General features: G+C 37.1%; 1 protein-coding gene across 1 annotated transcript; it reads left to right on the top strand.

Moving 5' to 3' along the window:
• Window positions 1-642: 642 nt before the first annotated feature.
• On the top strand, window positions 643-4,293 carry LOC140880458 (fructose-1,6-bisphosphatase, cytosolic-like). The gene is made up of 12 exons (XM_073284917.1): window positions 643-986; window positions 1,717-1,764; window positions 1,878-1,952; window positions 2,025-2,086; window positions 2,179-2,245; window positions 2,347-2,460; window positions 2,561-2,647; window positions 2,771-2,841; window positions 2,912-2,977; window positions 3,434-3,520; window positions 3,621-3,696; window positions 4,052-4,293. The coding sequence occupies exons 1-12, from the start codon at window positions 828-830 to the stop codon at window positions 4,172-4,174; spliced, it is 1,035 nt and encodes a 344-aa protein (XP_073141018.1). The 5' UTR covers window positions 643-827; the 3' UTR covers window positions 4,175-4,293.
• The last annotated feature ends 20,356 nt before the right edge of the window (window positions 4,294-24,649 follow it).

Below are 24,649 nucleotides of genomic sequence, written 5' to 3'. Positions count from 1 at the left end.
TGACGGGACTTGTACAAGGACTCGAGAGTTTGCTTATCTCGAGCAAAGAAACTTACTAAATCAACCTAAATAAATGAGGACAGCTACCCGCAGTCAGCGAAAATCGAACCTGAGATAAAATTATCTCAAGACCTCAGCCTTAGCCATTAGACTAAGGCCTCATCGGCCTCATTAACCCTATTATTTCAAGAAAAAAAAAACATTTTCAAATCAAATACATTAATTAACTATATATTATGATCCCAAACGCGTGTGTCAAATGATACTTGCATATATAATTAATAAACACTATTGTAACACGATATCACGAGTTAATTTTGTCTTATAAATCTCTTATCCGACCCAATCGATAAAAAAATATTACTCTTTACGCAAAAAAATTCAACGAAACATAAAATATAGTACTTTTCATCCTAAAATTCTAGTTTTTATCGTAAATATAATCAAATAGGGTCAAATAATCACATCAATATATCCATACCATCTAATTTTTAGCATCAACAAATAAAAATACATAAAATCGTGGAAATTTTATCATTTGACCACAGTTCATATGCCAGATCCAACTACTCATTTTTTTTATGCACATAGATTTTTTCATCTCATCTGTTAAAAAAAAAAAAAAAAAACTCGACAAAACTATGGTGTCAACACCTGATTTTGTGGATAAATGAAGTCGAAATATAGATTCACGTGCTATGAATGTAGCTTTCCTAGTGATTTCGTCCCCATCAACAGGCCTCGAACTTCGTTCCCTTTCCACCAAGATAACGTGATATTCATATACACACAGCAGAGAGAGAACCCATTTCGAATCCGGCGGAGATATGGATCACGCGGCGGATGCTCACCGGACGGACTTGATGACCATTACCAGATACGTCTTGAATGAGCAGTCTAAGCATGCGGAGTCTCGGGGGGACTTTACCATCTTGCTCAGTCATATTGTTCTTGGATGCAAGTTCGTTTGCTCTTGCGTTAACAAGGTTTATTTTATTTTATTGGGTTTCGATTATTTATGTAACCAGCTTATTTATTAGTCCTGATTGAAAAGAATTTTATTTTTTGAAATATTAGGGATCAAGAACAAGGGGAACTTCTGATGTGTTTTTTTTTTTTTTTTTTCTGAATGTGAAAATGAGGATTTTGTTTTTCATCTCCGTTACAGTTTGGCCGGTTATGCTAAATAGAACGTTACTCATTCATGATTATTGTTTCACATACACACAACCTCTGATTATGATCCCTCCTCCTCTGGTAATGCATATGCGGAGTAAATTTATCTATATTATAGGGAAAACCTGGGCTTCCTGCTACTACTAGGATTCGCTAAATTATTTTGGGTTTTCCTTGTTTTGCCTGGACTCGAATCCTCCAAGCTGTCTTAGGTTCTTGAGCTTACAAAGACCTCCCGTGCTGAGGCATTAGCTTGGGAGGTCAGCTAGGATTGGATGTATCCCTTACATTTTAAAGACAGAAGAGCTGTGGGTTGGTATAAACTTAATGATATACTCCTTTCCCACTTGCGAAAAAAAAGTAAACGGGATATCAACAAGAAATGAAGCTAATGGTCCAAAAAGGATATGTGAGCTGGACTTTGATAGAGTTCTTCCCTTGTATAAATAAAGATCCGTGGAGAAAAGCCTATACTTGACGAAAGAAACAGCTACACGTTTTGTTAATGTATTGAGTAATCTCTAATTGTATGCTTTTCAGGCAGGTCTGGCCAAACTTATAGGGCTTGCTGGAGAAACCAATATACAGGCAAGTTCCACAACTCTTTCTTTTGTGGCTACATTTGTTCTAGTATCCACGCGTGACAACCATGTTATATGTTTATTCAACATTAACACATTTAGCCGTGCGATTCTTTCAAGGGTGAAGAGCAAAAGAAACTTGATGTGCTTTCAAATGAAGTTTTCATCAAGGCTTTAGTCAGCAGTGGTCGAACTGTAAGTCTTCAATAATTATCTCCAGTGGTAGAGGAAGGGAATAATCTGAGAAGCTCGCTTACATTCTTGCAGTGTATCCTCGTCTCTGAGGAAGATGAAGAGGCAACTTTTGTGGAGCCATCTAAACGTGGAAAGTGTGTCATGATCTCAATCTTTTAACTCTCTCTAAGCTCAAGTGATCTTTTCTGATGAAATTGTTTCTCGCGTTTTTATGTTGAATGTGCAGATATTGTGTTGTCTTTGACCCACTGGATGGATCCTCCAATATTGATTGTGGTGTCTCTATAGGAACTGTATGAATATGTCTTGTTTGCTATGCAGCTCCTCTTAATAGATATATCAAAAGTATATGTTATGCTATGGTGGTGAATTCCATACTTCTCTTGTTGTTTAGATATTTGGGATTTACATGATGAAAGATGGAGGTGAACCAACAATTGAAGATGTTTTGCAGCCAGGGAAGAATATGTTAGCTGCAGGGTACTGCATGTACGGAAGCTCTTGCACGGTACATATTACTTGTTTTCACATAATGTGGCCCATGTTACAATTCTATAAATTAATATCAGTGTTAAAGTTCTCTGCTTATTTGTGTCCTAATCTTTCAGCTCGTGCTGAGCACTGGAACTGGAGTCAATGGATTCACACTTGATCCTTCTCTTGGAGAGTTCATACTTACTCATCCAAATATTCAGGTAAATCTTGAATCTTTACTCATACCAGTTCAATGATACTTTTGAAGGTAAACAACTCGAGTCAACTTCACACTTTGGAAACCAATTAGCAGAAATTATATGTATGTGATCATGCTGGAACAGATTCCAAAGAAAGGAAAAATATATTCAGTCAATGAAGGAAATGCCAAGAACTGGGACGGTCCAACATTAAAGTACGTGGAGTCTGGAATATTGTTTTAGTACCCAGGCGTTATGGTGTTTTACACTTTTTGCTAATATCAGGTATGTAGAAAAATGTAAGTTCCCTGAAGATGGCTCGCCATCCAAGTCTCTAAGATACATCGGAAGGTAAGTAGACTCTCTAATAAAAAACATTTTAGCTAAGTATTGAAGTTATAGGTTTTCTTGGTGATTCTTAGTACATGATTGGTTTCATGTTTTAGAGAGAACACTGTGGGATGAATTTGTGAGGCAAAAAGGTATATTTGTATTTTTTTTGGGAGTCTGAAAATTCGCCATATGCATCTGAAATCTTGCCAATGTAATCCACCGTTTTGAGAACAATACAATGACGATTGAGAAATTTTTTTGGAATAACACAAAGTTCTGGAACTCATTATTTCATTCATTAAAACTTGTATGTGTTTGAAAATACTAACACTATCTGCAGGTAATTGCGATTGAAGTTTTAATATCTTGCTTTAGTCATCATTAAATTGATATGACTACTTGATACAAGACAATATAACATAAAAATATATGCTCATCTTTCCATTATGCTGAAGTTTGTACCATGGTTTTCAGTATGGTTGCTGATGTCCATCGCACTTTGCTTTATGGGGGCATCTTCTTGTATCCGGCTGACAAGAAAAGCCCGAATGGGAAACTGCGGTATATATATATGAACTCGTATTGAAAATCGAGCACCTTTCTGATTGGTCATCTTTTACGAAGAAAATTGCATGCATTGATTTAATTTTGTATGTAATAGGGTGCTGTATGAAGTTTTCCCAATGTCATTCTTGATGGAACAAGCAGGAGGACAGGCATTTACTGGCAAGCAGAGGGTAAGTCACTGAACTTTCATTGGATTTTGTTGTTCAAAGCTGCTGCTTTTTCGCATTTTTTTAAAAAAATAAATAAAAATGCAGCAGTTGATTCCAGCTTGAGTGGACTCAATTGGCTATCTAACTACTTGAACTCGGAAAAATAAAGGTGTAATTTTGATGATATCAAAATAATAAGTAATCAAATGAGCCTATGTGATGAAGCCCGATAGCATGACGAACTTGAGGGTTTGAATAGTTTGCGATTATGCTCATTTTAAACATCTCAAGTAGCTCAAGTCAAGCTCAGTTCACTCAAATCTGAGCTCGAGTCTAGCATGTACTTCTGAACGAGTGATTCTTTTCCTTCTTGCAGGCACTTGATTTGATTCCTAAGACCATACACGAGCGATCACCGATATTTCTGGGTAGCTTCGATGACATCGAGGAGATCAAGGCCTTGTATGCCGCTGAAGAACCAAAGAATCTCATTTCATAATAACTGAAGTCCATGGTAACGTTGACTAGTTTAGATATATTATATGCAGAGTACTGAAGTGACTTTGATCTGTTGTAAAAGTACGTTCGATTAAATTAAAAGCGTTTTATACAAAATAATACATTCATAAGGTGCAAATAAACGTTATTTATTTGCCAGCATGCATGATTCAAGTATACAGCACAATATAATTTTTATTATATTATAATTATATTATAAATTTAAAATATATATACTAGTACGGTATAATATTTATAAATTAGCAAGACAAATTTTATTTTTATATATCTATATAATAATAATAATAATAATAATAATTATTATTATTATTATTATTATTATTATGTTATTCATTTATCAAAATTACTAGTTTATCCCTTAAATACAAGCGGGGAGTATCAAGAATAATGTTTATTTGTGTCTCAATTTTTTAAAAACAATGAGAAACATATTAAATACGTTTTTTAAGCAAATGAGTTCTGTTGTGATATTATAACTGTTTTAGGAATTAAGATAAGTCAATGAGTATCATTCTCAAATTATTATTATTATTATTATAAAAAATGAAAGTAAAGTGTTATTAATAAAATAAAACATAGTGTTAATATCATTTCGTTAAATTAAAATATTATTAATATATGATTTGAATTTTATGCAAATATTTTATTAAAAATAAAAAATAATATAATGTTTCCTAAAAATTATCTCAAAATATTGGTTAAGTTAGGAGTTAGAAAAATATTTCAACCCAAATAATAATAATTTTTAACGATCATCCTTATCCCGATCAGCCATTGCTTTCCACTCTTCGGTGTGAAATCCCTCCCCCTGTTTTGTCAACCCACCCCTTTCATTGAAAAGATTCTTGGTAGCTTGTTTGCTGCGTATTCAAATGGTCTCAAGGCGTATGAATTGTTCAAATATTGTTTTCAAAATGACTTGTTCGTTCCAAGTTCAGATGCTTTTGAGAAGACCCTCCATATACTTGCACGTATGCACTACTTCGGCAAAGCTTGGGAGCTAATTGAAGAGATCAAGCAGACTCACCCTTCGTTGATCACCCTCAAGTCGATGAGCATCATTTTATCAAGGATCTCAAAATTCCAATCATATGAGGAAGCTCTAGATGCATTTGAGAATATGGAGTCAAATATATTATGTGGGAAAAGATTTGGTACGAATGAGTTCAACATACTTCTTCGACCATTTTGCACTCAGCGACAGATGAAAGAAGCACAATCTGTGTTCAACAATATTCATATGCGGTGTGCCCCCGACATTGTTGGGATTCAAGGAATCAGGTGATGTTACTATATACAGTGGAATTGTTCTATAATGAGATGGTTCGAAGAGGTTTTACGCCCAACAATGTTACGTAAAACATTTGGTTCGATGCATATTGTAAGAAAGAGCATTTTGGTGATGCTCTTAGTGATATGAATCTAGGAGGCACTCGAAGATTCATATTATTTCAAAAAATATCTCTTAATTTGCCATCAAGAATTAAAGGATTTGGGATCCATGAAAACTTAGTGGGAGAGCATGGAAATAATTTTGGGAATTATTATAATATTGTTGAAGCCAAAAAGATCAAGATAGTAAAGAAAATTTGGAAGAAAATTCGAGGTTGCAGCGCGCCCGCGCCACGATTTGCGCACGAACAGCGCGCCCGCGCCATTGGAATCGCGCGCCCGCGCTATCGGTGAATTTTGACAAATCAAAGTGCAAAGGTGACGCGCGCCCGCGCTGCCTTACAGACGCGCCCGCGCTACGTTCTCTCACACACACTTCGGCATGTTTGTGTGTGTGTGTGGTTTTTGATATATTTTGATATATATTGATATATTGTGTTATTTTGAGTCTTATAAGTCAACTAGGAAACTTTCTAGTGAGATCTTTAGATATATTTTTCAATTATCTTTAGGATTTTGGAATTACAATTCAACTAGAAAATCTATAGTATAATTCTATTAGGATTCTTAGTTTATTTTCTTATTTATATTGTAAATTTCTCATTCATTGAGAACAACAATTAAGAATTATTCAGTTTATTGATTTTTATCAATTCTTAAAATTCTCTCTAGAATTTTGCTAAAGCTTTGCTTTGTTTTTATCAAATCAAACTTATCAAAGTTTCATAAACTTTGTGGCGTTTGTCAATATATTTATGGTATCGCAACATGCAATAGGATTCTTTGGAACATAATACTGATATTTTTGGATTAACTTGGATTATAAATACTGTGTTTGGATGTAAAAAGTATTTCAGTTGTAAGTAATGAATCATTGGTGTTAATGATTCTAGAAGTTGTACCAGTTTAAGTTTAAGATTGTACATTTTTTGATGTAATTGGATTCTAGTGATTTTTCTATTACATGGGATTGTAATAAGAATTGTACTGAACTGTGATTAGTGATTCTCGTATTTGATCTTTGGAGATTTTCTTGAGGTTAAGCCAGTGCTTAGTTGATCAGCGTTCTACTACAGTGGCTTGCTAGGTAATTGCAAGTTTCCAGTTGGCTGGTTCTAGGTGTTTTCCTAGGATGATCTAGTTAGTCATTAGACTATATTTAGTGTCAAGGATGAGGTGATTCATCATGAGAATAAGTATTGTTTTAGGCTGTTTCCCTAGAACAGTTGGCTATTTTGACCTTTACTTGTTTTGTGTAAACTTTGGATAATATTCTGGAAAGCGAAATTTGCTAACTGGAGTCTAAGCAAAAATTAGCAAGAAACACAAGTAAAAATAATAATTTAGCCCAAAAAACAAAACAAAACATAAAGAGGTCAAACTCATCGTTGATCACATTTAACACGCTTAATGCATACAATAAAACATCAGATTTTATAATATATGCATTAAACATCTAATTGTTTTTAAGATAACTTGTAACTCATCTGACATCAACATCCTTAATTTGCCATGAAATCTCATATTAATTTTTTTATTTCTTAATAGCATAAAAAATACGTAATTGTGTTTCATAATTTTTTTTTGAAATAATTATGTTTCATAATTTTTTTTATACGAAAGTGGAGTATATATATATATATATAGCTATTTAGATTATTGATAAATTGTACACAATTAATTTATAGTTTTATGTAAGTATTTTAGTAATTGAATAATTAATTAACTTAATTTGTGAATATAATCATTTAATAAAATGATATTACTTTAAATATTTTTTTAAAAAATAATATAAAAATGAAAAAAATTTATAAAAATAGAACAACTTTTAATACTTTACAAAACTTATAGAATCAGGGATAGGGATAGAGTGTCTCGGATTTAAATTTTGTTGATTTTTTTTGCCAATTAAAACTTTTTTTGACTGAAAAAAATATTTTAGTTCAATATTTGTCCCAAGTATTTCTATATAGCTATATATATATATATATATATATATACTCCACTTTCGTATAAAAAAAATTATGAAACATAATTATTTCAAAAAAAAATTATGAAACATAATTACGTATTTTTTGCGCTATTAAGCAATAAAAAATTAATATTAATATAATTAATAAAAAATTTTTTTACCCAAAAGCCGCCTGTTGTGGCGGGGGTTAGGCGGACCTCTACTCGTTTATTAAAAAAAAGAAAATTAAATACATAAAAGGGGAATTAGGCCAAAACCTCTCAGTAAATTACAAGAGTTAAAGCAAGAGAATAACAAACTCAAAAATCTAGATACAAGGATGAAAATCAAATTAAACTAAGTGGAAATTCGAAGATATGGCAAGCCAGAGCAATCAAGTCTGCAAATTCCTTTGAGCTGCCCATAAATGTCACTTGGCCCTAAGATGGCCAAACCATTAGTCAATCCCAGATTAGCTAATTTATCTGCAGCAGCATTAGCTTCTCTGTAAACATGAGTCTTCCTGACAACTGAAGAATTAAGGATCCCCTGAATCTGCGTCAGAATGGAACTAAGTTGCCAAGAAGAAATATCCGTGTCCATAATGGCTAAAGCTGTCATAGAATCAACTTCTAGCCATAATGGAAACAAATTAAAAAGCTTGCAGATCTGCAGCCCCTTGAGAATGGCACACAATTCAGCCCTCGTATTAGTCCCGTGACCAATATAATCATGGTAAGCTAGGATAACCTTGCCAGAGTGGTCTCTGATAATACCCCCAATCCCGGATTCACCACCACCTTTCGTGCAACCATTTGTATTGAGTTTGAAATGTCCTATTCTCGGTGGCACCCATCTAACAACTCGAATGAAAGAAGTTCGAGTAACTCGATGATCAATCCCCAACGAACCAGCCACGTCTCCATGCCCTCGCCAGTGACCAGCATCAAAATCCCTGCACGGCCAATAGAAATAAAATACTCATTAATTTGCATGATAATTCTGGCCGGATGTATGCGAACACCCCGATGTTTGTGATCATTCCTAGCCTTCCATAAGAACCAAATAATCAAAAAAGGAGTCGATTCCTTTGCATGACCAAATTTACGCCAATCATCCGCCACCTTCCAATTAGAAAAGCAACGGTAATTATGAACATCATAAATTCTAGCAAAAAACTGCCAGACAATCTGAGCATTATTACTCGAAAAAAACAAATGTTCGAACGATTCCTGAGCTTGACAACACTAACACATCGAAGCTATAGTAATTTCTCGAGACATTAAAATGTCCTCAACAGGCAGACGTTTGTAAAACCAACGACAACAAAATATAGAAATCGATGGTTTAATAAGATTGGACCAACAACCTTTAAACCACCCAACCCCTAACTTTCTATTACGCACCAGATCCCAGGCGGATTTAACATAAAATCTGCCATTATTTGACCTCTTCCAGATAGCAATATCTTTAGACGCTTAATAAAAATTGTACTATTTATTTTGTGCATTAAGAATATTGATAAAATTAATATAATTATTTGAGAGATTGTTATAATTATTTTTTGAATTGAACCAATTAGTTAATTTACTAAATATAAAGCCTTTAATTAAATGGTACAGTTGTGAATTTATGTTAATAAGATTAAATATTTAAATTAATAATAATATAAATATGTATTTATTGTGATATCTAAAATAAAATGAAATATTAATAATAGTTTGAATATTAATTTTTTAATGTTAAATAAAATTTAGTAATGATCAAAATATTATTTTGAAGTAAATAATATATTATAATTATCAATAATAATTAAAATATGGTGAATCATTTATTAAAGTAACTATGTAAAAGTAATCTGATCAGCTTTATTTGACAAGACTCCTTCCTTCCTTTTTTTTTTTTTCTTTTTTATTTTTACCGGCTACAGGCTGCACAAAGTCCAACCGATTTTTTCTTTTTTTTAAACAAAAAAACATTGCCATGATTAAAAAAAGAAAAGAAAAAAGAATCCAGGACAGACTGTTTCGGATTTAGCAGTGATCTGTCTGTCCCGGATTAAGCAGTGATCTGACAAAATGCAATATTTTTATTACTTTTTTTAAATTTTATAATATTTTAAAAAAACCATATATATACGGGGTGGGTTCACCCAGGGGCGGAGGCATGTGATGGGTTCCCCCTCACCAAACTTTATTTTTAGTTCTATAATATATGTATATATATGTGTGTTGTAATTTTGTTAGTATTTCATCTAAAAAAATTTATATAATTTTATTTTTCCTCTCAAAATAGTAATATATTTTTATTTATTTGAATTAATTTTACAAAACTGAGAAACATAATCTATCGAATGTCAACCTCAATTTTTTCATGCAATATTTGGTCTTTAATTTTTTTCTTCTCTTTCCTCCCCTTCTCTTCATCTTGTTTAAAGACTACAAAATAAAAGGTGCGTGCCTTTCTTTTATTTTTTCACTCTCTTGAATTATAACTCAGCTTTTAAATTTTTGTGAGAGGTGTTTTTTTTTTTAAAAAAAAATTCATTGTCATTAATGTTTTATTACATGATTTTTAAAATAACTTTCTTTGTTTAATTTATTTCTAACATGTACTCGAGATGATTCTTAATATTTTAAAATATATTGATTTCTTTGTTTTTTTAAATATGCAATTATATTATCAATATAGTAAGAATTATGTCTCATAATATAATGAAAGGTGAAATTATTAATGATTGTTTGCTAGGTAGAACATGCATCGATTCTTGGTTTTACAACATAATACAAAACAAGTTCGAAAATCTAGTACAATTTCTAAACCAAGTCCCCACTTCTATCATTCTCAACTCGATCTAGTCATGATGCCTCTGACTCGAATCTGCCCCACCTGTTGCCAAGAACACATACAAAATAATACAACAACCGAATAAATCCGGTGAGAATAATATTTCAAGTAAAAGAGACATAAACATGCAATAAAGATCATATATCAAATCAAGATATATCAACTCAAGTTATACAGTAAATGCAATGCATGTTTCGTAACTGATTCAGTCATCGAGATTCGTATCCGATCCCGGCATCAAGATTCGTAACCGATCTTGGTATGGATATATCCAATTCCTATAGTTCGTATCCGACTCGATATCAAAGTGCATAACCTACCTTGACATCATGATAGATGCAATATGAATCACATAGGCATTAGCTAAAATTGCATTTAACAACTCCAGTTCTAAATCAATAACGCATAAATAAACAAGTAAGTGATTTTTAGGGAAACTCAAGAATTATCAGTCTCGAGTATTAAATCCCCTAGAGATTGATGTCATCTTATAACTTTTCTTCGATTTGATTTCGCTTCCAATCTGGAAAATCTACAACAACAAGATTTCCAATCAAAATCCATTCAATCGTAATTCAACGATTAAGGTAAACATTTTATCGATTCTCGATAACTTCTTCGACGATTCGGATTCTACGAACTCTGAACTCAACAATCTTCAATCAAATCTGTACGGATATACAAAAGAGCTCAATATCAAACAATCTAATTCAAATCAAGCCCAAAAACTCAATGAAACTCCTAAATTCTGAAATCTCAAACCGGCGGCATAACGACTATAAAACGGCTAACCAAAAAACAACAAACAACAATATATCGATCCAATTCAACTTCTAACACCAATAATCCATCAAAACAATTCAAAATCCAACAACAACTTAAACCCCATTTTTGAATAAACTTCAAAATTCATAACAAATCCGAACGACATTCTTTTTCTGATTCAACTTCGAATAAAAGATCTAAGCTAGCTCAAGAACAACATATCCAAAAATAATATGTAGTAACCCGTGCCCTGATTTAAGTAATTACATGACTAATCAAGGTTTAAATGGATGATTAAGAAATCGGAGCTTTCGGTAGAGATCGGAGCGTCCGATGGCGATCGGAGCTTCCGATGACGTGCACCTATGACTAAGCTTTAGATTTTGACAAGTGTCGTGCATGCGGAGAACGGAGCTTCCGTTCTACACAACGGAGCTTCCGATTTGCATCAGAATTTGCCTATAAATAAGGCCATTTGGTTGAAGAATTAGAATAAAGTCAATTGTTCCGAGTATCCAGTATATATTAAGCGATACACTGAGGGCCCTATCGATTTATAGTAAGGTTCTAGATTAACCAAGGTGTGGTTATAGTCATCCGGGACTAGCGACTCCAAAGGGCTTACTACGGACGAAGGTATGGTCCGAAAATCTATTTAAGTTTTGGGAGTACTTATTAGCTTAGTTAAGGCTTATAGAACTTGTGTAGTGATACAGTGAACTTTTGAATATAGGCTTGGAACCTAGGATCCTACTAAACTTAAACTAGCCTAAAGGTACGTACACATTGACTGAGATTGCCAGCGAGTATATATGTTTATGTGTTGCATTTATTTGGAATTATTATATGACATGATATATGATTTACCGCTTTCTATATTCATATGTCATGTGCATATACACGTTGAGCCTATACCTTGTTATACCTGATTATAGAGCCGCTCAGCTCTATACTTGTTAGTCTATCACTAAGAGTACTGCGACGGCGGGGACATGCATGTCTGACTACTCTAGTATACTAGACGAGTGTGGTTGTACCCAGAGGTTGATTCGTGAGGTTACAACACTCATGTGGCGCCTGTATTGAGCATGACTTATCAGATGATCCTTTACCAGCCATCAGGGTTGCATGCATCATATACATATGTTTACTCATATTTATGTACTGGGCGTTAGCGCTCACGTTTTAGTTGTTATCTTGGACACCCTATTCCACGGGGCAAGTTGTAGGATGGACGGAGCTGGTAGTTCGAGGCAGGGCTAGGGAGCAGGAGCCTTGAAGAGTTATTTATACAGCAGGATTCGATATAGTTGTATAATGTTTACTTACTAGTTGTTTCAATTTGTTTGTATCTGTAGTGACCCGCACCGTGATCACCTATTAATCAGATTCTTAAGCATGCATTTAACTTAATTAAATAAATCAGAATTTAAACAGCGGAAAACTTAAACAACAATAAAATATTGTTTTCAATTTGGTTGTATCTGTAATAACCCTACTGGTCCTCCATTGCCTAAGCTCTCCTGGAACCACCCGCATCGTCCAACCACAGACCTGACCCATGGAATAGGGTGTCCAAATACAACAAAGTACGGGACGTGAGCATGATAAGCTCAGTATGAGAGTATGAGTATACTGTGTTATGTGTGCATGTATGCAAGTGTACAGGGTACCAAGACTCTCAGGTCAAGAAAATAGCTCATAGACTGGGTCCAGGGTATATAGCATGCTGCATCGTCGCATCAAGAGGTGGCTCATATACCCAGTGGATAATGGTGACCTGATACTAGTATAAGTGTCCAACCATAAAGGTGACCTAACATAAGACTTACGTATCCAACCATCCACACAAACGCGTAGGGTGAGCGCCCTACTACAGGATACCTCTAAGATAAAGGCTCAATATGCTCATGTATGCAACATACAATCATGACATGTTGTATATAAAGACATATAAAACATGCAATCACATAATCCATGCAAACACATAATACATGCATACTCAATCTGGATATCTCGAATAATACTTCCGTACCTCATAAACTAGGCAAGCTAGACCAACACTATGTCCAAGCCTATAATCCGCACTACAATGCAAAGTACTCATGCATTATAATCTTATTCTAAAAGTCTTAACTACGCTATAGAATAATCCCTATTTACTATAAGGAGCCAGAGCTATACCTGCGTCCGTCGTCAGCCTGCTGATGACGACTGCCCCAGAACTTGGGCACCGCTCCGCCGCAACCCCGGAGCACCTGGCCAACCTCCGGACCAAGCCTAGGAAGGCTGGAAACACCCCAAAACCCCTAGAATACACTAAATACCGAGAGGGAAAACTTGAATTGGTGTGAAAATTCTGAATTTCGGAGGGCCTATTTATAGGCGGAGTTCGGACGGTCCGAACTGCTACTTGTTCGAGCCGTTTAGACACCTGGACCCTGCGGAGTTCGGACGGTCTGAACTCGGGTTCGGACGGCCCGAAGTGGTTCGGAGGGCCCAAAGTGGTCCGCGTGCTCCGAACTGTTTTGGTCCTTCCGGACTCATTTTTGGACCCCCGGGACCTACCCTACCATTTTCGTACGTTCCGGATCTGATTTACACTTATTTTCACCAAATAAGGATTCCTTAAACATGTTTTGACACTTTTAAAAATATATGTCATTTTCTAACATGTTTAAAAAATTTTTAATCTTGTAAAATGGAACCGGGCTACTACATTCTCCCCCTACTTAAGATATTTCGTCCTCGAACAATCTTAAGTACTGAATGCAGTAAAATACTGAATAAACATATTTTATTCAAATTGATTCATTTTACAAGTTACAATCTGAAAATACGACAATTCAAAATAACTCTGGATAATCTGTATGCATACGACTCTCAAGTTCCCAAGTGGCCTCCTCAGCGCCTCGGCGCTGCCACTGAACTAGAACAAGAGGAATAGTTTTGTTGCGTAACACCTTATCCTTATGACCTATGATACGCAAAGGTCTCTCCACGTAGGTCAAATCCGAGTCCAACTGTACTTTAGACGGCTGTAAGATATGAGACTCATCTGCCACATACCGTCTCAACAGTGAAACATGGAACACGTCGTGGATACTTGACAAATACGGCGGTAACGCCAACCTGTAAGCCAGATCTCCAACACTTTCCAGAATCTCGAATGGACCAATGTACCTAAGAGATAGCTTACCCTTGAAACCGAATCTCAAAATCCTGCAAAATGGCGAGACTTTTAAGAATACTTTCTCACCCACCTCAAACTGCAAAGGTCTGTGCTTAACATTTGCATAGCTAGCCTGTCGATCCTGCGCAACCTTAATTCTCTTCTTGATCTGTCCAACAATATCCATATCTTGCTGGACTAACTCTGGTCCCTCAACTTGTCGCTCCCCCACCTCTTCCCAGAACAGTGGAGTACGACATCGTCGCCCGTACAAAGCTTCAAACGGAGCCATCCCAATACTGCGATGGTAAATGTTGTTGTACGTGAACTCAATCAATGACAACTGATCTTGCCATGCTGGACCAAAATCCATAGAACATGCTCGCAACATGTCTTCAAGAGTACGGATCGTGCGCTCTGACTGTCCGTCAGTCTCTGGGTGATGTGCTGTACTCAAGCTAAGAGTAGTACCCATAGCGCGCTAAAGACTCCCCCAAAACCTGGAAGTAAACCTGGGGTCTTGATCACTGACAATGCTCACAGGCACTCCGTGCAATCGAATAATATCCTGGATGTACAATCGTGCCATCCTGTCAAAACTGTAGTCCCGATTATAAGGAATGAAATGTGCTGACTTGGTGATTTGGTCCACCACAACCCAAATAGCATCACAATTCCTCCAGCTCACCGGTAAATGGGTCACGAAGTCCATCGTGATCAACTCCCATTTCCACTCAGGAATAGGTAAACTGTGAAGCAACCCTTCAGGTCATCGGTGCTCTGCCTTGACCTGCTGACACACCAAACATCTAGAAACATATTGATACACACTCCTTTTTATTCCTTTCCACCTGAACCTAGTACGCAAATCCTTGTACATCTTGTTGCTCCCCGGATGAATACTCAACTTAAAACGATGAGCCTGGGATAAAATCTCCTCCCTCAGAGTATCATCCTCCGGAACAAAAATACGTCCAGATAAACAAAGAAAACCATCTGACTGATAGTGGAATCCAGACGAACTATCATCCCTGGCTAAACGAGCCAAACGCTGGGTCTTCGGATCAGCCATCTGAGCGTCTCGAATCCGAGAATACAAAGCAGGCTCAGATAAGATCGAAACATCTGGATACTCTGTATACCTTTCTTATGCTTGAAGGTATACCCTGAAGAACAACAATCTTCAATTGCACTTGCCACAAAACAAGTCTGTAGTGCAGACACTCGCACCCTGCGACTTAAAGCATCAGTAGTGAGATTAGCAGCTCCTGGATGGTACTTAATTTCACAGTCATAATCCTTAAGCAAATCCATCCAATGTCTCTGTCTCATGTTCAATTCTGCCTGAGTAAACAAATACTTGAGACTTTTGTGGTCTGTGAAGATCTCAAATCTTTCTCCATAAAGATAATGACGCCAGATCTTCAATGAAAATACAATAGCTGCTAACTCAAGATCATGCACTGGGTAGTTATTTTCGTGAACTTTTAACTGTCTAGAGGCGTATGCAATCACATGCCCATTCTGAGTCAGGACACATCCCATTCCTTGAAGAAAAGCATCCGTGTACACTACATACCCTCCAGACCCAGACGGTAAAACCAACACAGGCGCAGAAGTCAACCGTCTACGAAGTTCACAAAAATTTTCTTCACATTCTAAGGACCACTCAAAATTTACGCCCTTTCAAGTAAGTTGTGTCAAAGGTCGAGCTAGCTGCGAGAAATTCGCGATAAAATGACGATAATATCCTGCTACACCCAAAAAACTACGGATCTCAGCTACCGTCGTCGGACGTGACCAATTCATTACAACCTCAATCTTGCTCGGATCTACAGACACTCCATACTTGGATATAATGTGGCCAAGAAATACCAACCGATCCTGCCAAAATTCGCACTTACTCAATTTGGCGTACAACTGTCTATCCCTTAGAGTCTGCAACACCAGCCTCAGATGATATGCATGCTCATTCACATCATGTGAATAAACCAATATATCATCAATAAATACAACGACGAACTTGTCCAAAAATTCTTAGAATACTCGATTCATCAGATCCATGAATACAGCCGGTGCATTAGTCAACCCAAATGGCATTACTAAGAACTCATAATGCCCGTACCTGGTTCTAAATGCTGTCTTGGCTATATCTTGATCTCGGACTCTCATCTGATGATATCCAGATCTCAAATCAATATTCGAGTAAACCGAAGTACCCTGAAATTGATCAAACAGATCATCTATATGAGGCAAAGGATACTTATTCTTGATTGTTACTCTATTCAACTGGCGATAGTCAATGCACAGATGCATAGACCCATCCTTTTTCTTCACGAACAGAACAGATGCTCCCCAAGGAGAAACACTAGGACGAATGTAACCCTTGTCCAACAGATCCTGAAGCTGCTGCTTCAACTCACGCATCTCTGACGGAGCCAGACGATACGATGCTCGAGAAATAGGCGAAGCCTCTGGCATCAGTTCTATGCCAAACTCAACTTTGCACACTGGAGGAAATCCTGGAATCTCATCTGGAAATACAACTGGAAATTCATTCACAATAGGAATAGCTTCTATACCAACACTTCCGGCGAATGTATCAACTACATAGATGAGGTAGCCTTCCGCGCCAGATTCCAAAGCTCGACAAGCTTTCAAAGCTGATACCAATGAAATCTGAGTTCGCGCTCCCTCACCGTAAAAGAACCAGCTATCATCACCAATCGGATGAAATTTCACCAATCTCTGGTAGCAATCCACTGAAGCTCGGTATGTAGTTAACACATCAATTCCCAAAATGCAATCAAAATCCTCCATTGCTAATATCATGAGATTCACCATCAAGACATTCCCTTCGAACTCTAAAGGGAAAACCCATCACTAGACGCTTAGCTGACGCAGACTGACCTGTCGGGGTAGAAACAACAACCACTGTGTCTAGTAAAATGTATGACAACTTATATCTCTTAACAAAATGTGCAGATATGAAAGAATGAGATGCACCAGTGTCAATGAGTGCAAAAGCAGGTATATCAAATAACAAGAACGTACCCGCTATAGCTTTCTCATTCTCATCCACCGCCTGATCATGCCTCAAGGCGAACACTTGGCTGAAAGTACGAGGTTTCAAATTAGAACCCCTGTCGACTGTCCCTGTGGCCTCTGCTGCACTGAAGCCTGAGAACCAGAACCTGAGCCAAAACCAGCTCCCCCGGCCTGTGGACAATCCTTCTTCAGGTGGCCAATCTCTTCGCATCAAAAGCACGCCCCTGAAACCTTCCGGCACCTGTTGGCAGGATGATTCCCACCACAATGCATACAAGGACCTTGATTCTTTCTGTCAAAACGCATCACATCTCCGGATCCTGAGGAATAAAAAATAGAACCAGACTTTTTGAATGACTGAGCACGGGGACCCAAAGAACTCGCGGGTCTAGATGAGTAGAAGGATCTGTTATGGCGGATGCTGTACTCTGCCTTGTGACATCGACTCGCTAATCCCTCGTAAGTCATGTCATCTCCCACAGCAACTCGGCCATGAATCTCTGGATTAAGGCCCTAAAGGAACATATTATACTTTGCCTCCGAGCTATCGAAAATCTGGGAGCAATAAGGCAGCAACTCAAAGAACTTCAATTGGTACTCTTCAATTGACATCGATCCCTGACGCAAACCCAGCAACTCGCTTGCTTTCGCCTGTCGGAGAGCAGGAGGAAAATATAGCTTATGGAAAGCCGTGCGGAACTCATCCCAGGTAGAAACTCCTCGGGCTGTAATAAAAGGCGCAGAAGTAGAATCCCACCACTTCCGAGCTCGTCCTTCGACTAGGAAATCAAGAGTCTCCATCCGTTGCTCCTTAGTGCATAAAAATTCCCGGAAACAAACTTCCATACGTCGTATCCAGTTCCTCGCATCCTCCGGTGACTCTCCTCCGACCAAGGGTTTTGGACCCATCTGCATAAACCTATGCAAGCTGAAATGCCTGCGATCATCATGGCGATGGTGATGATGGCCCCGACAATGCTCCCGATCGTCCTGATCATTACAGCGTCCATCTATGCTGCCGTGACTACTCTCGTCACCATGACCCGCCATCTACACGATGATCAAAGGTTAAACCCAATTCCAACGATCTAAATCCCAAGATTACTATGCATGCTCTGATACCATAAATGTAGTGACCCGCACCGTGATCACCTACTAATCAGAAGCTTAAGCATGCATTTAACTTAATTAAATAAATCAGAATTTAAACAGCGGAAAACTTAAACAACAATAAAATATTGTTTACAACCATATTGAAATAAACCAGTGTATTAACCCAAATACATCACAAAACAAAAGCCTAGACAATAACCCTGCTGATCCTCCATCGTCTAAGCTCTCCTGGAACCACCCGCATCGTCCAACCGCAGACCTGCCCCATGGAATAGGGTGTCCAGATACAACAAAGTACGGGACGTGAGCATGATAAGCTCAGTACAAGAGTATGAGTATACGGTGTTATGTGTGCATGCATGCAAGTGTACAGGGTACCAAAACTCTCAGGTCTAGAAACTAGCTCATAGACTGGGCCCAGGGTATATAACATGTTGCGCCGTCGCATCAGGAGGTGGCTCATATACCTAGTGGATAATGGTGACCTGATACTAGTACAAGTGTCCAACCATAAAGGTGACCTAACACAAAACTTACGTATCCAACCATCCAAACAAACGGGTAGGATGAGCGCCCTACTACAGGATACCTCTAAGATAAATGCTCAATATGCTCGTGTATGCAACATACAGTCATGACATGCTGTATATAAAGGCATATAAAACATGAAATCACATAAATCATGCAAACACATAATACATGCATACTCAATCTGGATATCTCGAATAATACTTCCGTACCTCATAAACTAGGCAAGCTAGACCAGCACTATGTCCAAGCCTATAATCCGCACTACAATGCAAAGTACTCATGCATTATAATCTTATTCTAAAAGCCTTAACTACGCTATAACATACTTTCTATTTACTATAAGGAGCCAGAGCTATACCTGCGTCCGTTTTCAGCCCGCTGATGACGACTGCCCCAGAACTTGGGCACCGCTCCGCCGCAACCCCGGAGCACCTGGCCAACCTCCGGACCAAGCCTAGGAAGGCTGGAAAAACCCCAAAACCCCTAGAATACACTAAATACCGAGAGAGAAAACTTGAATTGGTGGGAAAATTCTGAATTTTGGAGGGCTTATTTATAGGCAGAGTTCGGACGGTCCGAACTGCCACTTGTCTGAGCCATTTAGACACCTGGTGAAACGAACCAAAACTCGAAGGAATTTTTTTTATTACATATATGCCCATACATATATGCCCATACATATATGCATCTATACTTAAAATAAATTTTCATAAAATTTAATGCATAATAAAAATCGATTGCATCTTAAAAGTTTAAAAACTCTCGAACATGTTAAAATCCATGCAAACGGCTATAATCTCAAAAGTATGCAAACTAATGAGAAATAGTAAACACGTGCGGAAAATAGCTCAATACATAAAATATCTCATCATAAACTAAATCAACTGAAACATGAGCTAGCGAAGGTCACGAGTGTGCTAGCTCGCCACGGATGCACAGAGGTCTTCACCACCAGTCGGGACCACAACCTCCTGAATAACATAAAACTCACCTGCACACCATTTAGATCTAGTGAGCCTAAAGGCCCAGCATTCTCTACCTTTAATAATGGGTACTACTAAATAAAACCACATGCAAGCACATAACGTATATAAAAATAACCTGAGGATTCTAATGCATGCATGATCGTAAAATCGTATGCATAAACTGCGTCGTAATCTAAATCATAACATAATACATATCATAATACGTAACATAAGCATTGGCATGTCATAAACATAAAAATCATTTTTTGTGGGTCATATCAGTGAAGTGTAACCTAATTCGATTGATCAATCTAAATCCATCGTACGTGGTGGCGGCCTGTGGGGTGTACCCCTAACGCCCTATGCCACTTCACTCAACTTTTGGGGATCCATAGGCCCATAATCGTAAGTGGAAAGGTCATCGGGCCCGGTATCCCGACCTCAAGTCCCGTGTTTGTCACAAATCACTTCAACTTCCCAAAAATATTTTCTTTACATGCCCGTTATCTCATCATAAAAATACATGCATAAATCATGAACTTAGAAATATCATTTTCTTAAAATTTTGCCCGTAAATATATACTTAATTCATTTTTCATAATAAAAATCATACTTATATCAAAATATACATATACATCTATTAAATATATATTTACGGACTATTTTGTTTTTTACTGGCTAGTTCGAGTTGCTGCCCCTTAACTAAAGCCCATAAATTTAGACTGACTCATTAACATTTATACTGGCCCAAAAATACTTATACTAGCTCAATCACACTTAAAATGATCCAATCAGACTTAGATTGACACAATAGTACTTAGTCCAACTTTTAACTTAGCCCAACCAAATAATTAAACAACTTAGGCTCATTAACATATTTAGCTCTATTATTAAATTAAACCTCCAATAAATATTAAGCCCAATAAGCTTGGCTCAATAACTAAATCAATTCATTCAATCCCAAATAATATTTTATCCCAAATAAACAACTAAGCCCAATAAATAAATTGAACACAATAAACATTTTAGACCCAATAACTAAATTAAGCCCAATGAACATCTTAGACCCAATAACAAAATCGATCCAATGAATAAACTAAACACTTAGACTCTTAAATAAATTACCCGACCCAAAATAAAATAATCCGGAACCAAACCATAACATATGACCCTAGTACACTTTACCCGACCCGGACAATCCACTCGCCCGAGCCCTACCTGAGCTGCCCGCTAGATATACCATCCTTACAATCATCCAACTGTTCACCTAGCCGAAACTATTTCAAGACATCTTAAACCAACACCCAAAGGGACCTAATCCAACCATCAACCAGTGAACACCAACTAAGACCTAGCCATGGCAGAAAAAATCATCCACAATACATAAAAACGTGAATAATGCATGAGTTAAAATTTGAGCTATCATATCCACATACATATGCAACAACACAATTTAATAAACAAAATAGTGAATATATTGATCTAAATGGTGTGAGCAAGAAAAGGTATAACATGCCTTTGCGTTTAAAACATACAAACAACTAATACGATTGCGGTTGCGCATATCGGGACTCGGAAATCTCATAATTATCCAATTCTGGAAGATCAAATCCATAATCTGCTTATTTCTGCCTCTAATTATCCTCAACGGGCTTTCGATCTGCGAAAAATCATATGATGGTCAAAAGTCAACCCTGGTCAACTCTGGTCAAACTTTGACAAAAAATTATCAAACTTAATTGCGCTCTCACCGCTTAACGATTTCGAATCACAACTCGAAACTTGGATATTTGGATATATCACGTCGAGACGATCGAAAGTGGTTAGCATGTCAACGGCCGGTGGCTCGCCGGAGAAGACGGCGGCGACGTGGCGGCGTTTGGCGGCGATGTCAAAACTACTCCAAAAATTATGAAATTTGGCAGGATTGTAGAGCTTGGCGAGATTATTCCAACCATATAAGCCACGCACAAAACGGAGCAACGAGGCGGCTTAGATCTACAAATTTTAGACCGATTCCGGCGAGGGAAATTTGCTTCGATTTGGTCCGATTTCTACACCAAAAGCTATGAAAAGCTTAGGAAATGTTCTACACAGCATTAAGAATCTAGTAACACCTCAAAATCCACCAAAATCGAGCCTAAAATCACGAAAATCATATCGAGGAAGACGATGAACAGTACCGCGCGAAACTAGTCTGTTCTTTCTCACTTTTTCGATGATCCAACCGTCTGATTGTCAATTTCTTTATACCAATAGATTCGTCTTGATCTTAGATACAACTTGACCATTCGGATCTTCGATCGGAGCTCCGGTGAATGGCCGGAAAATAAAAAACGTGGACTGCTACAGTGCCAATTAGAAAATTCGAAAATTGGGGCAAAATTTTTGATATCTGTGTTTTCTTTATGGTGTTTTAGTGTGTGTATTGCTATTTATAGCAACTCGATAATTTCCTGACCCGGACCAATTTATTTGATACTCAAATGGTAAAATTATTCCCCAACCTGATATTTTTCTGATACACATACCCAACATCAATTAATACCATTTCTAAAATTATTGACTTTGACTAGTCAATTGGACTCAAAATATATTCCAACAATTATTGCGTCAAACTTGAACTCTGACTGGTCAGCTCAGTCAAATATTATTATTATTCTTTTAAAATTAAATTATCTGGCATAAATAATTATTTTTATTTTCATTATCTCAATAATTATCTCAAAATGCCAATATTATCAGATATTCAGAAATAGTCAAACTCATTGACTAATTGGCACGTGTATTTTGTAAATACACTCTATAACTCATTTGGCAGTAATAATTATTTTTTTCCAACTCAATAATTATTTTAATTACCAATTAATTCGATAATAAATTTTTGGACGTTACAACTCTCCCCTCCTTAAATGGAATTTCGTCCTCGAAATTGGAGTAAATACCGATAAGCTCTGGACAATACGTCCGCATAACGACCTTGGCCTCCGAGAGAGCCTCCTCCTCTGACTGATTTTAACACCGGACCTTGACCAAGGGAAAAAAAACTCGCGTTCTAAGTATCTGCTCCTCCCGTGCTAAGATATGCTCTAGTCGTTCCGCGGACGACAAGTCTGATGCCAACTGCAGAGGCTCATATCCATAACACATCACGCCCTTCATGGGCGCAATCCTCACAAACACATGCTCTCCAACAGCAAACTCGAGGTCTCGTAGTCGTCGGTCAGCATAACTCTTCTAACGAGTCTGTGCGGTTCTCAACCTATCTCGAATCCAAACCACGACGTCTGAAGTCTGCTGAACTAACTCGAACCCTAAAGGAATCTTCTTGTCAACAACGTCTCAATGCACGGGAGATCCACACCTTCTCCCGTAAAGATTTTCACATAGAACCATACCTATAAACTTCTGATAACTGATGTTATAAGTGAACTCCACTAAAGGTAGTCTCGACTCCCAAGAGTCCTGAAATTAATCAAACAGACTCTCAACAAATCCTCGATAATCTGAATAACCCGCTCTACTGTCCATTTTTCTGGGGATGAAAATCAGTACTGATCAATAACTTTCCCCAAAGCTGCATATAAACTCTTCTGATGATCAAATCAGATCAAGACATATCTATTCGAATTGACTACGAATCTGCTTAAAAATTCTAACTCAAAATACTACAATCCTTGATATCAATAGTCTCATGATTCTAACTGGTATCCGCCAAACACTAAATTCTAATGGTGCTATCAATCACTATCAGTTACGAGCCAAAATAATGTCAAGACGACGTTCAGTATAACTCAGCTCAATAAATAATTTGCTGGGTCATAATCAAATCGAAATCGAAGAGACATGGTTCAGAATAATATCAAAATACAATAATCTGGAAAAAAAATCTGCAAAAAGGAAAAAACTCGTTTGCAGTCTAATACAAGGGGTGAGCGAATCAATTCAAGGCTCCATGAACAAGGGATACGAGCCAATCAATCAATATCAAATCAGATGATCACCTGTCAACAGGTATGACATCATGTCTATCATCAATACAAATCAAAATCAAGGTTGTCAGTGTGTCTTACACACGAGGAAATCCGCACGCACTCAATGAAAATGAAATAAAATCCCAAGGTGTAATCCGATGTCAACAAAATAAAATTGAGATCCTAATGGAATAGAATAATAATACTCACCCAAATCAATATCCATGTCCAGATTTAGAATTCAAGTTCTCAAGAAATATGAATTTCCGAAATTCATAACCGAAATATCATTCGAAGACAAATTGACTGAATCTTCAATGAACAATGTCATGCGAATCAAGGAATGCATGAACTACAAGAATGATTCCAATATTTTCGGAAAGAATCGATAAAATGACTCACGTAACTGATTTTCTTCTATCCCAAAATCACCTTCCCAATCCCTCACAAAATCAACTAAACGTCAATCAATACTTAATTATTCAATTAGGACTATCACCAAATTCCCAAATTTCATATCTGCAACAAACTAATTCATCTCTCAATAGTACCCTTCACCCGAATCATTTGGCTCAACGATTCCTGAGAAAAATGAAATCTGAATTCTTCAATAGCAGTCAATCAAATCTCTAAGATAATTCTCAAAACATTCTCTCCGACCCAACATTCGCATCTAATAACCTATAGCAAACAATTA

The sequence above is a fragment of the Henckelia pumila genome, chromosome 2 (assembly GCF_033568475.1).
Source record: "Henckelia pumila isolate YLH828 chromosome 2, ASM3356847v2, whole genome shotgun sequence".
Classification (NCBI taxonomy): Eukaryota; Viridiplantae; Streptophyta; class Magnoliopsida; order Lamiales; family Gesneriaceae; genus Henckelia; species Henckelia pumila.
The sequence above is the reverse complement of the archived record's forward strand: the minus strand, read 5'-3'. Positions and strand labels throughout refer to the sequence as shown.